Source organism: Sinocyclocheilus anshuiensis, unplaced genomic scaffold, assembly GCF_001515605.1.
Source record: "Sinocyclocheilus anshuiensis isolate Anshui unplaced genomic scaffold, SAMN03320099.WGS_v1.1 scaffold763, whole genome shotgun sequence".
NCBI lineage: Eukaryota > Metazoa > Chordata > Actinopteri > Cypriniformes > Cyprinidae > Sinocyclocheilus > Sinocyclocheilus anshuiensis.
Window position 1 is genome coordinate 236,352 of NW_015548255.1, and position 14,884 is coordinate 251,235.

General features: G+C 36.1%; 1 protein-coding gene across 2 annotated transcripts in view; it reads right to left on the bottom strand.

Moving 5' to 3' along the window:
- Positions 1-14,884, bottom strand: part of LOC107655431 (vinculin-like) — a 41,341-nt gene that overhangs the window by 14,374 nt on the left and 12,083 nt on the right. For both annotated transcript variants that reach the window (XM_016442916.1, XM_016442917.1), the window contains exons 3-7: positions 13,418-13,568; positions 10,728-10,836; positions 9,154-9,276; positions 8,567-8,727; positions 835-925 (exon numbers count right to left, since the gene is read on the bottom strand). In XM_016442916.1, the coding sequence (XP_016298402.1) occupies positions 835-925; positions 8,567-8,727; positions 9,154-9,276; positions 10,728-10,836; positions 13,418-13,568 (635 nt within the window). The remainder of the gene's footprint in view (positions 1-834; positions 926-8,566; positions 8,728-9,153; positions 9,277-10,727; positions 10,837-13,417; positions 13,569-14,884) is intronic.

A 14,884-nucleotide genomic window follows, 5' to 3' on the forward strand; every position in this document is an offset into this window, starting at 1 on the left:
AGAATGCATTAAATTGTACACTGAATTGTAAAAATAACAGTGAAGATATTTATAATGTTCCAAAAGATTTACATTTCAAATAAATGCTGGTCTTTTAACTTTCTATTCATCAAAGAATCCTGATTAAAAAAAATCCAACAAAACAAAGCAGCACAACTGTTTTCAACATTGATACTAAAAAGATTTTTTTTGTTTTGTTTTGTTTTTTTTTTGAGCACCAAATGAGCATAAAATAATGATTTCTGAAGGATTATGTGAGAGTGAAGACTGGAGTAATGACTGCTAAAAATTCAGCTTTGACATCACAGGAATCATCAAAAAACATTTTAAAATCATACTGACCCCAAACTTTTGATCAGTAGTGTATTCCATACAGGACTAGTTACAGGGATCATATTATTGTTCCCCAAAAATTAGGGAATTATTTTAATTATTAATAATTTAATTATTATTTTTTTTTAATTCTTATTAAATTATTTGTATTTTTTCCCTAAGAATATTGTAATCTCAAAAACATGCATAATTTGTTTTTTCATTACCCCTTTTTTCCCACTATATAATCAATCTCTCTGACCTGTATAATCAAATGACTCCATTGTACATGCTCCCTTAGCATGTGAAATGAGATACAGGTCCAAATAGACGTCATTAATGCATACATTTTAGCGATCGTGTGCATGTGCTCAAATCTGAAAGTTGCTGAACAATTTGTAATTTCCGCAGCATAGTTTCAATAAATAATCTTATTTTACTTTAGAAGTTTTGACTGAAAGTCACAGTGTTTCTAGCACAAAAAGCTGAAAAATCACAGTGCGCTAATGGATGTTATGTTACCTGGTAGACTGCTAGGGTCCCTCAGCCAGCCTTTAGCCTGACCCATCTTTGACTCAATCAATGCTAGCGCTCTCCTCATGGCCTCTGTGTCCTTCAGAGAGAAAGAGTGTGTTAGTCAGTAATGTCTGTCATATTGGCCCACAGGGCAGGATGTCATAGCATGGAACTGAGTGGTTACAGCTTTTTGTTGCAGTTGCAGTTTATGTGCTCATATGAAGGAGTAGATGCTGAAGGGAGGGTCTCTGCACCTCTTTCCCTCTGACGGGCAGGAGGAGCCTCTGCCTCTCTCAATCACACACACAAAGTGCGAGAGCGGCCCAAATAATCACCACTTCACACTCCATTGCACCACGCACACATTTGAAGAAGAACCCGTCTGGTTCGGTAACTCAGCCGTGCGTATGGCGCTCCTCTCTACTGCAGTCTAAAGCAATAGTCATCTGCACAGGCAATGCATTCATATCAAGAGCACAACACTGAAAGACAAATGAAGGGCATGGGTGTGAAATTAGGTTCAGGACAAGTATCAAGGTCATGCCTTCAATATTGATGCCTCAAAATATTAAGGGTTATTGAGGAGATGTGTGCTATGAATTTTCTAAGCAATCAGACTTATAACTTTTGCTTGGTGGCAATTATTAAAGGGGTCATATGATGCTATTTTAAAGATCATTATTTTGTGTATTTGGTGTAACAGACAACACCTGAGCATCCATTCATAACACATTAGCAATTGAAAACATGCGTAATGCATTATTTTACAAAGTTTTAAATAAAACAAAGATTACTGGAGTAGGTTAAAAAACTTTTACTTCTTGAATTTTAATTTAATGTGTTACTTGCAAAGTTATTATAGTTAACTAAAACTAAAACCATAACCATTACGTTATGAACTAAAAAAATAAATAAATAAAACCATAACCCTAATGTTATTTGAAATAAAATTTAAAAAGAAAAAAATTTAAAAAAATACAAACTTAATTTTGGCTAGTTGCCAAGGCAACATTTCTCATTTTATAATTTCACATTAACTTGATGTACTAAAATAACAACAACAAAAAACTAAAAGTAAACATTAATAGAAACTATACAGACATATAAACTACTAAAAACACCCAGCAAAGTTACTAAAACTTTAAAATAAAAATGAAAAATATAAAAATTAAAATGATTCAAAATATTAATAAATATTAATAAAACTAAAGGTGTTTTCAGTGTACTTCCGCCATATTTGCATCTTTATATCTTTTGACTTGTGGCAGTGTTTTGAGGCCCCACGTGGGGCCCCGCTGGCCCCTGAGGGTCTCAGTCTTACTACTAATATATCATTAAGACATTCTTTTGACTTGGTGCAGCACACATCCTGGCCACAATTTTTGTGGCAAGCATCACTCAAGATACTGATCTGAAAATCTACAGATCTAGTTTTGCTTTGTTGTCTTTAATTCAGCAAGACAAGACAATAATGGACCTTTAAAAAGACTTAGAATTGTGCTTGTGGCCTTTCCAGCAGGAGACACTCTGGCAGCTGAAGCAGCAGTTTCTGGCAGGAAATTAACCCCTCACACCTGCATATGCTGTCTATTACACTCCATCTCACTGGTAAAATACTGTATGTTAAAATTTCTCTAAAATATGCAGCTAGATTCATGTCAGCCAGCTTTTATAAATCCATATCAAAAAGCCTAAATATAGTTTGTGGTTATCCTGAAGCAGAATTGAAGCACAAGTATAATCGATGAGTCTTCTCTCAGCTAAAACGAATTATGCACCCAATCCATTTCCTCTGCCTGCATTGCCTGCCTGCTATCCAGTAACTGCTGCTTTCAAGCCAACCGTTCAGCATCTAGCAAGACAGATCACATTATTTCTAAGTTGATGAGTCATTTCCTATTTGTGTGCATTATTGGATAGATTCAGCTCAGGGTTGGGTTTCATTCGGGTTTTTATAGTTCTTTTTACTTCAGATATTATTGCAGAAAGAAACATTCAATGTAGTAAATGCATTTGCATTTATATACACTTCAAATGTTTAGGGTCAGTCAGATTTTTATTTTTATTTTTTACTTTTAACTTTTACTTAGGAAGGATCCAAAAGTGACTGTAAAGACTTTTACAATTTTACAGACGATTTATATTTCAAATAAATGCTGTTGAACTTTCTATTCATAAAAGAATCCTGAAAAATGTTTCTCAGTTTCCTCACAAACATTAAGCAAGCACAACAGTTTTCAACATTGATAATGATAAGAAATGTTTCTTGAGCACCAAATCAGCATATTAGAATGATATCTGAAGGATCATGTGACACTGAAGACTGGAGTAATGGCTGCTGAAAATTCAGCTTTGCCATCACAGAAATGCATTACAATTTATGCTGTGATTGCAGTTATTTTAAACTGTAATAAAAATTCACAATATTACTGTACAATATTTACTGTATTTTTGATCAAATAAATGTAGCCTTCATTAACAGAGACTACTTATAAAAACAAAAAAACAACCCCAAACTGACCGTTAGTGTATAGAAAAAATTAACATTATATGTGACCCTGGACCACAAAACCAGTCATAAGGGTCAATTTCTCTAAATTGAGATTTATGCATCATCTAAAAGCTGAATAAATAAGCTTTCCATTGATGTTTGGTTTGTTAGGATAGGACAATATTTGGCCGAGATACAACTATTCTGGAAAATCCGGAATCTGAGGGTGCAAAAAAGTCAAAATATTGAGAAAGTCGCCTTTAAAGTTGTCCAAATGAAGTTATTAGCAATGCATATTACTAATCAAAAATTAAGTTTTAATATATTTACAGTAGGAAAATTACAAAATATCTTCATGGAACATGATCTTTACTTAATATCCTAATGATTTTTGGCATAAAAGAAAAATCAATAATTTTGACATATACAGTGTATTTTTGGCTATTGCTACAAATATACCCCAGCGACTTAAGACTGGTTTTGTGGTCCAGGGTCACATATATTTACATGTAAAATGTATAAAAATGAACCTAATTCTTGCTTTAGAATTTAATGTTGCATAAGTATTTCACATGCTGTGGTATTACAAGCAAAGAGTTCAGAAATAGGCCAGGACGTCTAAACCTGATCAATATTTCATGATGGAGTCAGACGGCCTGTTTGAACAATCTCTGCTTGAATATGCATTCTGCTTATGTGCTTGATCTCATGACGGATATCTCAAGCTGTGGAGAATTACAATATGGAAGTAGACTGTTGCTGAGTTACAATGATGAACTTACTCTTCAAGAATAAGACACTGGAAAGCTGAAACATTATTAAGCTGGCTGACAACATCTGTCTCCCTTTAGCTAACAGAGTAAATAATGTCAAGAAAGATTTGGGCCAACTGTACTTAGGTTATTGGCTGACAAAAGCTTTAAAAAGATTAAAAGATTACAGTTTTGAGTGAAACAATAAATGAATCTATGCATTGGCTTTTTCTTCCATAATTCATTCCCCGCAAATGGACTTTGTGCTGTGTGAATGAGGGAGCTGAAGAGCAATAACTACGTCAATCCATCTTTCATGTTGTCAGTCATAAGGCACAAGGGAGCCCAGAGTCAGAATTGAGTTTTAATTCAATTTTGCCTTAAGACAAAAGCAAGAGGGTCCAATGCTAAATGTATGCTACATTCAAAAGATTGAAAATGTACTGCATCAGAATGATTATTAGATTAGCTAACCATTTATCACCAAATGCTCTCTGTATATCTCAGATACGTATTTTCTTACAAAGGAAATTTAGGCTCATGCAAAATCAAAGTTTTGATATGCTATACTCCTAAACAACCAGATTAACTCTTAGTACATGCAAATGAATACATTTAAAATGTACATTATTTCTTTTCAGGGAGAATGAACAAAAATATTGATTATTCTTCTTGCACTCAGAGGCGTATAAAAAAAATTTGGTCCATTAAAATCCATTTTTGGTCCATAAAAATGGGCCATTGTCTGATTAAGAGCCACATGGCTTGAAACATAACTTTTTGTGAGAACTTGCTACAAATATTTTTTTCTACTTTTGGAGCTATGCTGTGCCAACTTGTTTTCTTCCTAGTTTGTTATTTTTTGTAATTGAGCACCCACACTGCACTTCTTTGCCTGCTAGATGTGCATACTTTTTTGTTACATTTTTGGTGACCATTAAAATCCTCTCAAAAATGTTACTTTAACATGAAAATCACATTCCTCCAACTAGCAATAGCCAGTGCCTCGTGACTAAACTAGGGCTGCTCTATTATGGCAAAAATCATAATCACGATTATTTTGGTCAATATTGTAATCATGATTATTTAACACGATTATGAGTGGGCCACATGACCAAAATTTTATATGAGTGATTTATTTAAAGATAGCGATATATATCAAATATATATTTTCTGTAAATGAGGTTGCTGTGACATGTATTTACATAATCGTTGGAGGCCGAAATCGAAATCAAAACTGTATTTCAATTAATTGCACAGCTCAAGAATAAACCACTTGTAATTGCTAAACTAAAAGGTAAAATACAGGTGCATCTCAATAAATTAGAATGTCGTGGAAAAGTTCATTTATTTCAGTAATTCAACTCAAATTGTGAAACTCGTGTATTAAATAAATTCAATGCACACAGACTGAAGTAGTTTAAGTCTTTGGTTCTTTTAATTGTGATGATTTTGGCTCACATTTAACAAAAACCCACCAATTCACTATCTCAACAAATTAGAATATGGTGACATGCCAAACAGCTAATCAACTCAAAACACCTGCAAAGGTGCAAACTCACCAGACCTGAACCCAATAGAGAATCTATGGGGTATTTTCAAGAGGAAAATGAGAACCAAGAGACCAAAAACTGCAGATGAGCTGAAGGCCACTGTCAAAGAAACCTGGGCTTCCATACCACCTCAGCAGTGCCACAAACTGATCACCTCCATGCCACACCGAATTGAGGCAGTAATTAAAGCAAAAGGAGCCCCTACCAAGTATTGAGTACATGTACAGTAAATGAACATACTTTCCAGAAGGCCAACAATTCACTAAAAATGTTTTTTTTATTGGTCTTATGAAGTATTCTAATTTGTTGAGATAGTGAATTGGTGGGTTTTTGTTAAATGTGAGCCAAAATCATCACAATTAAAAGAACCAAAGACTTAAACTACTTCAGTCTGTGTGCATTGAATTTATTTAATACACGAGTTTCACAATTTGAGTTGAATTACTGAAATAAATGAACTTTTCCACGACATTCTAATTTATTGAGATGCACATGTATAGGCCATTGGCTATTTTAATAAAAAGAGGTCCAATATGTCCCACTGTAATTTCCTATTTTAACAGGAAATACGTAAACACGAAAGCAAACTGCAATCGTCAAGCCACTTCATTGGGTATTTAAAAGTGGGAATAGCTGTGTATCAGGAGTCATTGAGCATAAATTCATGTTAATCAGGTTAACGGAATGTGTACAGATGTTAGTGATTAACTGTGAGACGGAGTGTCCAAATGAGGGATGAAGTGAGACTGAAGTAAATATGGACGTGGAGGGTGAGTGATGGCGCAGTGTCATTCTACGACACATCTAAAAACAACCCCTCTAATTGCTATTTATTGTTTTGTTTTGGTCCTGGGTTTCTGCTGTATACAGGGATATAGCATATAAAAATGGCAAGCCAGGCTGAGAAAAAAAAGGCTTCTATCAAACATCATGCAGGAAAAAAACAAGAATGAATATACTAACACACACATACTGTTAGCAACACAATGATCTGGCATGCAGTTTGTCGCATTACAGAGCAGGAGAGAGGAGAGCTTACCTTCTATAGGAAAGGAAAAAATGGAAGAACACAGAAAAGAAAGAGCAAAAAGAAAGAGGCATTTTTACAGAGTTATACCAGGGCAAACAGAAAAACAGAGGTGACAGCAAAGTAAATGAAAGCTTAGGAAACTGATTTTCAGAGTAGAGTGATTTCTTATGGAAATATTTAATATGCATGCTCAGCAAGCAGGGTGTCATCAGTCAGCGAGGGATCAAATTATTCAGTAGGCTTCATGAAATATTGAAACGCAGATCATTAATCTTACTGTTAAACACTGATGCCATGTGTACAGTATATGGTGATATTTTTCCACCTATGCTGGTTATCAGGCCTGTGTTTTTATGTCATATAGTCAGTGAATTCTGAGCCTGACTGTGAACAGTGTTGGGAAATGGAACAGATTATTACATTAGCAGGAAGGGAGTGTCACATTCATTTAGGGAGAAAAACAAAGATACACCAAGGGGTCTCAATAGAGCGCAGCAGTGACTGCCCACTTTTGAAGCGGCCATGTATTATTTCTGTCAATTTTTTATATGCATATAAAAACGATGCATTAAGAGCCTGGAGGCGAAAACTTTTTGATTTTTGATTTGAAGATCAGGGTAAATTTATTAAACTTATTTTGTCTTCGGTGAAACATGTAAGTATCTTCTGTAGCTTCTGAAGGGCAGTACTAAATGGAAAAAAAAATGATATTTAGGTAAAATAAGGAATGTACACATCTTCATTCAATTCAAAAGTTTACACCCCAGGCTCTTAATGCATCGTTTTTCCTTCTGGAGCATCAGTGAACGTTTGAAACTTTCGTAATAGTTGCGTATGAGTCCCTCAGTTGTCCTCAGTGTGAAAAGATGGATCTCAAAATCATACAGTCATTTTTGGAAAGAGTTCAAATATGCAAAATATGCAGGAAACCAAAGAATTTGTGGGACCTGATGGATTTATCTGAAGAACAGTGGGCAGTTTAACTGTTCAGGACAAACAAGGGGCTCGTGAACAACTATCACAAAACAAAACGAAAAACAGCTGTGGGTCATCCAGGTAACAACACAGTATTAAGAATCAAGCGTATATGTAAACTTTTTAACGGGGTCATTTTTATAAATTCAACTATTATTTTCTCTTGTAGACTATTTGTAAACGTCTTTTATGTGAAATATCTTAGTCAAGTCAGTACTAAATAAAAAATAACACGCATTTTGTATGATCTATACACACAAATAGTTTGCCACTAGGGAGACTGACTCTGCTACATCATTTGCAATGTTTTCGAAGTAGGTGATCAACGCTGAGATATTTTGCCACCATTACTATTTCCACACTATCCAGTAGCCCCTCACTGCAGAACACAAGATCCAGGGGGCGTGGTTGGATCCACATCTAGGGGGTGGAGATTGGTAGGTTTAGGGGTGGAGATGGGTGGGTTTAGGGATCAGGGGGTGGAGACGGGTAGGTTTAGGTGTATGTAAGGTGGGAGGAGTTGGATCTGGATCCAACCACGCCCCCTGGATCTTGTGTTCTGCAGTAAGGACCATCTCACAATATCAGTGACTTTAATGATTTTTTTTAGTTTTTTAGTTTTTTTATTAAAATGTAAAAATCACACCGAAAGATTGACACATTATCCCTAAAAGTTAATTCTTTTACTAAAAGTTCTTTCTCTATGGAAGAAATGTATGAGATTTTGACTTCTCTCAACCACTGCCACTGTCACGTCTTTTGTAAACACAGTGCAATAACAGTAATTGTTCAACTTTATTTATTTGTAACTTGCCCAGGGACTGCAGGACATTAGTTGTCTATCCCAGGGAAGCCAACATAGCTTAGTGTAACCGTTTAAGGTGGGGTTTTAGAAAGGAGTCTATGTATGTATGTATGTACATGATAAAGCTCATACTTTGTTGGCCCAGGCATCCTCGTCCCATGAAGTGAGTTGCAGCACTCTGATTATCTCGTTGATCTCAGCGCTCATCTTCTCAAACGTGTAGTTTCTGTTCTTCAATGCCTCCTCCACACCGTGACTCTTGGTGCACTTGGTTGTCACAAAGATTTTAATGGCTGATGGGTATCAAAAAACAATTTTGTTAGTCCTCCCTTTCATGGGCTATCTAAAACCGTTGTACAGATAAAGATGAGAGTGTGGTTTATATCTGATGTGTCCAAAAATCAAGCAACTAATTATCACCATATGAGTAGACAAATTTGCAAACATCGACATTAAAAGCCTTTCTGTCATGTGCAGATGAGCTGCCATCAACCTGGCTATTTATTGCTGAGCCAACAGCAGAAAGCCAACTGGATGAAGGGAAAAATCTATCCCTCCCCGCAAGACGGTTAAATGGCTCCAATTATCAGTGTTGCCATATCAACGAGCTGGCACACAAAGACCACACACGGCACGCACGCACGCACACACACACACGCACACACACACACACACACACACACACACACACACACACACAGCAGTTCGCTGTCTCTCACCTGATATAAGCACAGGCAGCAGCTCTTTCACTGTGTTCATGGAGGTGACCAGCATCACACGGTGCTCCTGGTGTGTCAGCTCCTGTTGCCTCTCGTCAATCATCTTTGCCATTTTTGTCATGCCTAACAAATTCATACATCAATACAGTGATGATGTAGAGGTCAAAAATAGATGTTCATTTTGTGATTTGCCAAAGATTACATTTAACAGTGTAATTATATTAGATTTTTAAAGATTAACTTTAAGTGAGCATGATGACAACAAGGGTAATCTATGTAAAAATAATCGGTCGATAAAGTCGATACATGTATATCCAGTATCAAAATCTAAAAATATACAGTGTTCAAATGTTTGGGGTCAGTAAGATTTTTAAATGTCTTTGAAAAACGTCTCTTATGCTCACTTAGGCTGCATTTATTTGATTAAAAAAACACAATCATATAGTGAAATATTATTACAACTTAAAATAACTGTTTTACATTTTATTATATTTTAAAATGTAATTCATTCCTGTGATGGCAAAGCTGAATTTTCAGCAGTCATTTCTTATTATTATCATCAATCAGCATTGAAGACAGTTGTGCTGCTGATAGGATTAGTTCACTCCAGAATTTAAATTTCTTGATAATTTACTCACTCCCATATCATCCAATATGTTTATGTCTTTCTTTCTTCAGTCCAAAAGAAATTAAGGTTTTTGAGGAAAACATTCCAGGATTTTTCTCCATATAGTGGACTTCAATGGGGATCAACGGGCTGAAGGTCCAAATTGCAGTTTTAATGCAGCTTCAAAGGGCTCCACACGATCCCAGCCGAGGAATAAGGGTCTTATCCAGCGAAACGATCGGTCATTTTTCAACGTGATTACGTAACGCGTGAAGTCGTAGACGCGCATCACAGAGCTATAGTGTAAGATGAGCATTTGTGCTTAAAAAGTATATAAATTTTTTAGAAAATGACAGATCGTTTCACTGGATAAGACCCTTATTCCTCGGCTGGGATCATGTGGAGCCCTTTGAAGCTGCATTGAAACTGCAATTTGGACCTTCAGCCCGCTGATCCCCATTGAAGTCCAGTATATGGAGAAAAATCCTGGAATGTTTTCCCCCAAAACCTTAATTTCTTTTTGACTGAAGAAAGAAAGACAAACATTTTGGATGAAATATGGGTGAGTAAATTATCAGGAAATTTTAATTTAAGTGAGGAAAATAGCCTGATCAAGGCTACTAGCAACTGAAAATGCCTCACTTAAATAGAAATTCGTCCTTCAAAAACAACATACCACCTAATAAAAACAGTTGAAGAGGAGATATATAACAAATAAACAGTTTTTCATGGTCATACCATCATTCAAAGAGAGTAATCTTTAAAAAAACAAAAACAGTAACAAAAGCATCTGAAAATAATAATTCAACCATAATAACAACGGATTCCATTCATGCAAAAAGTCTCTGCCAACTGTCCACTTGCATGAGCCAGATGTCAACAGTGTCAACTTTAAATTCAAATCAGAAAGAAATGAAACCTCTTCAAAAGGAAGTAACAGAGAAATAAAAACATTTATCAAATGTACCTGGTCCGAGGTTTTTAGTATAAGTGATCAAGTCCTCCATGGTTTCCACAACCTCTGCAACGGTCAGGTACTCCAGGATGCCTTTACACACCCGGATAATTTTACGCACCTTAAAAAGACACAAAAATACGAATTTTATCAGTATTTCCAGGGAATCAAACCTTTACATTGCTAGTGCCATGCTCTACCATTTGGGCTACAGGGATCCCAGTGGACTAATGTTTTATTCTGCAGGTCTCTGCCACAAACAGACAGACCCTCAAGATATAGTACCATAACATCATGCTTACTCAGTGCCCTGTGAACAACACAGCTCCTTGAGAAAGATGATAGCAGCACTATTAAAGTTTGTCATTTCTCCTATCACACATGCAGACATGGTCTTATGTTTACGCGGCGCAGCGTGATACAACGCAACGCGTAAAAAGACAGTATAAGTCATTATAGTCCGTAATTATGTCCCCACTGGATGCAACAAATGCCTCGTTTATAATGGGTTTTAATGTTTTTGTCTCGTCGCTCCGGCCGGACAAGGCATCACAGTATGGTAAGGGGCGTAACATTTCCGTCACACACTTGAGGTATTCGGCCAATCACAACACACTGGATAGCTGGCCAATCAGAGCACAGCTCGCTTTTCAGACCGATGAGCTTTGTAAAAATCGACGCGTTTCAGAAAGGCGGGGCATAGAGGAGAAACAATAATGTACAGTATGTGGAAAATAATGTTCTTTTTAGCAGCATCATATAACCCCTTTAATAGAGCTCAGAGTTAGCTTTCAGCACAACCCGATGATCTAATATCTTGCCGGTAGATGAACATACACACCACACAATCTGTGCTCTCTTGGAAATGTTTCTTTTTATTATACATGATAGAATAGGGTTTTTTATTATTATTGTATAATAGTATAGCAGTCATTGGCACTAAATATGCATATGTTCTCACTCATTAAAAGGAGCATTTTTGGTTTTTAATACATATTACAAGCCCATTTACACTGTGCTGCTGGGTTCATATCTGGTCTTGTGATGAGAAATCTTGTGACCCGCAGAAGCAGAAACTTCAGAAGTAACTCCCGCTGATAGAAGACACACTGTGTGCAAGGTGGCTCACTCAAATCATGTGCTCACAGGATATGTGGAGCACGGCACATTAAAACCACAAATTACAATGCATGATAAGGCACTATGTGTTTAATATCGTTAGGCCAGAAGAAAAGCCTTTTTTGTAAAGATCCAAAGAATTCAAAGAACTGATTATTATTCAGCAGAAAGACAGAAATATTTTACAAATCCAATTTGTTTTATTCAATTTCAGACTATATGAGTATTTTACACAGGATCTTTCAAGTGTCTAATGAGGTTCAAAAAGAAAGCCCACATGCAATATTCACATCCAACTGTCAAATAATCAACAGTACATAAATCACTCTTCACAAGAAAATTACTTGGTTAAGATAACAATCTTGCTTTCAGTCAAAACCCTCTTTCAAAATTTAATATGACATTTCCCAGAGAAAAAGGTGTGATATCTAATATCATCAATGTACACAAAAAAAAAAAATTGTTAGGTTTGACAGTTTCACAAAGCAGGGTTTTGGAGGAGAATATATTGTGTCACTGTCGACTGACAGTTTCACATTAATAGCAAAGCATCTGAAAAATTGCCAAGTTTGAAATAAAAAAGATTACTGTGCACTTTACAATCACACATTGCCATCCAAACAGCACTAAATTTTAAAGTGAATATAAAAATGCCATGAAATGGTCGAGAGTAAAAAGAGGAATATCAAAGAGTAATATTTAAAACACTTCACTTTTAATATTTAATTAAAACATTATGTCTTTCTATCACTGTGATCTATTTGTTCACAAAGCCAAGAACATATGTTTTATTGTATGATTCTGAGTTTAATGTCAGTAAATGACTTCTGCAGGTGTACAATACTATTCAAAGGTTTGGGGTCAGTAAGTTTTTTCAAAGAAATCCCTTAAGCTCAACAAGGCTGCATTTATTTGATGAAAAATACAGTAAAACAATTTTGTGAAATATGTTTACAATTTAAAATAACTGTTTTCTATTTTAATCAAATATTTTTTTTCTGCAATGCAAAGCTGAATTTTCAGCAGCCATTACTTCAATTTTCAGTGTCACATGACTCTTCAGGTATCATTCTAATATACTGATTTGCTGCTCAATAAACATTTTTTATTACTATTAATGTTGAAAACAGTTGCGGTGATTAATATTTTGGATGAGACCATAATACATTTTTTCGTGATTCTTAGATGAATAGAAACAATGGAATAGCTTTTATTTGAAACAGCAATCTTTTGTAACATATACATTATAAATATCTTTGTCACTTTTGGTCAATTCAGTGCATTCTCGCTGAATACTGAGTTTCTTTTGAATATGTATTAGGATTAGGCTACACTGTAAAAGACATGAACAAAAATCATTAATCTCAAATACTTTTATTAAAACATTAATCATCGTCCTTGTCTAGGGTTGCAAAAAGGTGGAAAATTTCCAGTAAATTTCGGAAATATTCCAGAAATTTTGGAAACTTTCCAGGATTTTTTGGAATATTCCAGGGATTTTTGTAAAGTTTCTGGAAATTTTCCACCCTTTGCAACCCTATCCTTGACTTCATCATCGAGATAGCCCCCATTCCCATTCATACCTCTGCCTCGTCAAAGGTCAGAAGCAGGTCGGAAGTGCCTGACAAGATGCCCCGCGAGCCATCGATGAGGTAATCACGGGCCGGGACAGAGTAGGGGTCTGTCCTCAGCATATGAGCTGCTTCCACCAGCTTTGCACAGGCATTCTCCACCCTGAGAAACAAACAAAAAAAAAACATCATGACTGAGTAACTACTTAGCCTTTTATACAAGCTTAAAAAAAAAATCAAATATGAATATTCTAGTATATATACAGTGGGTACGGAAAGTATTCAGACCCCCTTCAATTTTTCACTCTTTGTTATATTGCAGCCATTTGCTAAAATCATTTAAGTTAATTTTTTTTCCTCATTAATGTACACACAGCACCCCATATTGACAGAAAAACACAGAATCGTTGACATTTTTGCATATTTATTATATATATCTATATATATATATATATCGATAGATAGATAGATAGATAGATAGATAAATCATACTGTATGAATCTATACAAATCTGTAATGGCTTGCACTATTAAAAATGCTCAATACTAAATAAATGCAATATTCAGTGCAAAAAGAAAAACTATGCATTTGACTCAAATAGGAGGAGACATTACTAATTGATTTAATTGCAATTAAATCAATGGCCCACTAAATCACAAATCAAGATTATTTAAACACTCAATTCCCAGAAATGAGAGCAGTAAATAACTCCAAAGCTTTCCAGCAAGCAGTGTAAAATCTTCTCTCAGACTGGATAACACTAGAAATGAAAGCATGTCCCAGTCACCCCACGGCCCATGGGGAGAGCGGGATGATGACATGTTCCGGGGGAGACCTCTCTTAGAGACCCAGACTTACGCAGGCACCTCCCTGTATGAGGCACCACCCGGGTGTCAGTGCTTACAACACAGCCTATATAGAGAGAGGTTCGCATTTCCTGTCACCAACCACATGTGTGCTGATTGAGGAGCCCTGTGCCAGCTTGTGCTTATGGTGCCAAATGTGTCAGCTAAGACTTTTGCTGTCTTTAACTGAGCCCATCTGCCCAGCCAGTCATTTCAAATAGATACAGATTAAAGGGGTCATATGATGCAATTTCAATTTTTCCTTTCTCTTTGGAGTGTTACAAGCACTTCGTGCATAAAGAAGGTCTGTAAAGTTGCAAAGACTAAAGTCTCAAATCCAAAGAGATATTCTTTATAAAAGTTAAGAGTCAACCACACCTACCTAAAACGGCTCGTTCTAACACGCCCCCACATATCTACGTCACAATGTGGGAAGATTTGCATAGTGGACGAAGCGGAGTCCAGCCTGGGGTCGTCACATGAGGTTGCCGCAAGCCCTCTGGCCATTCCTCACTCTAGCCCCCAGTTTCCGCTCACTCTAGGCCGCCGTGTGTGACGTTGTGTTTTGTTGTGAAAGAGAAACTACTTTGTTTGGCCTTCCAAAAGAGGACACAGCTAGAAATCAGTGGTTAAG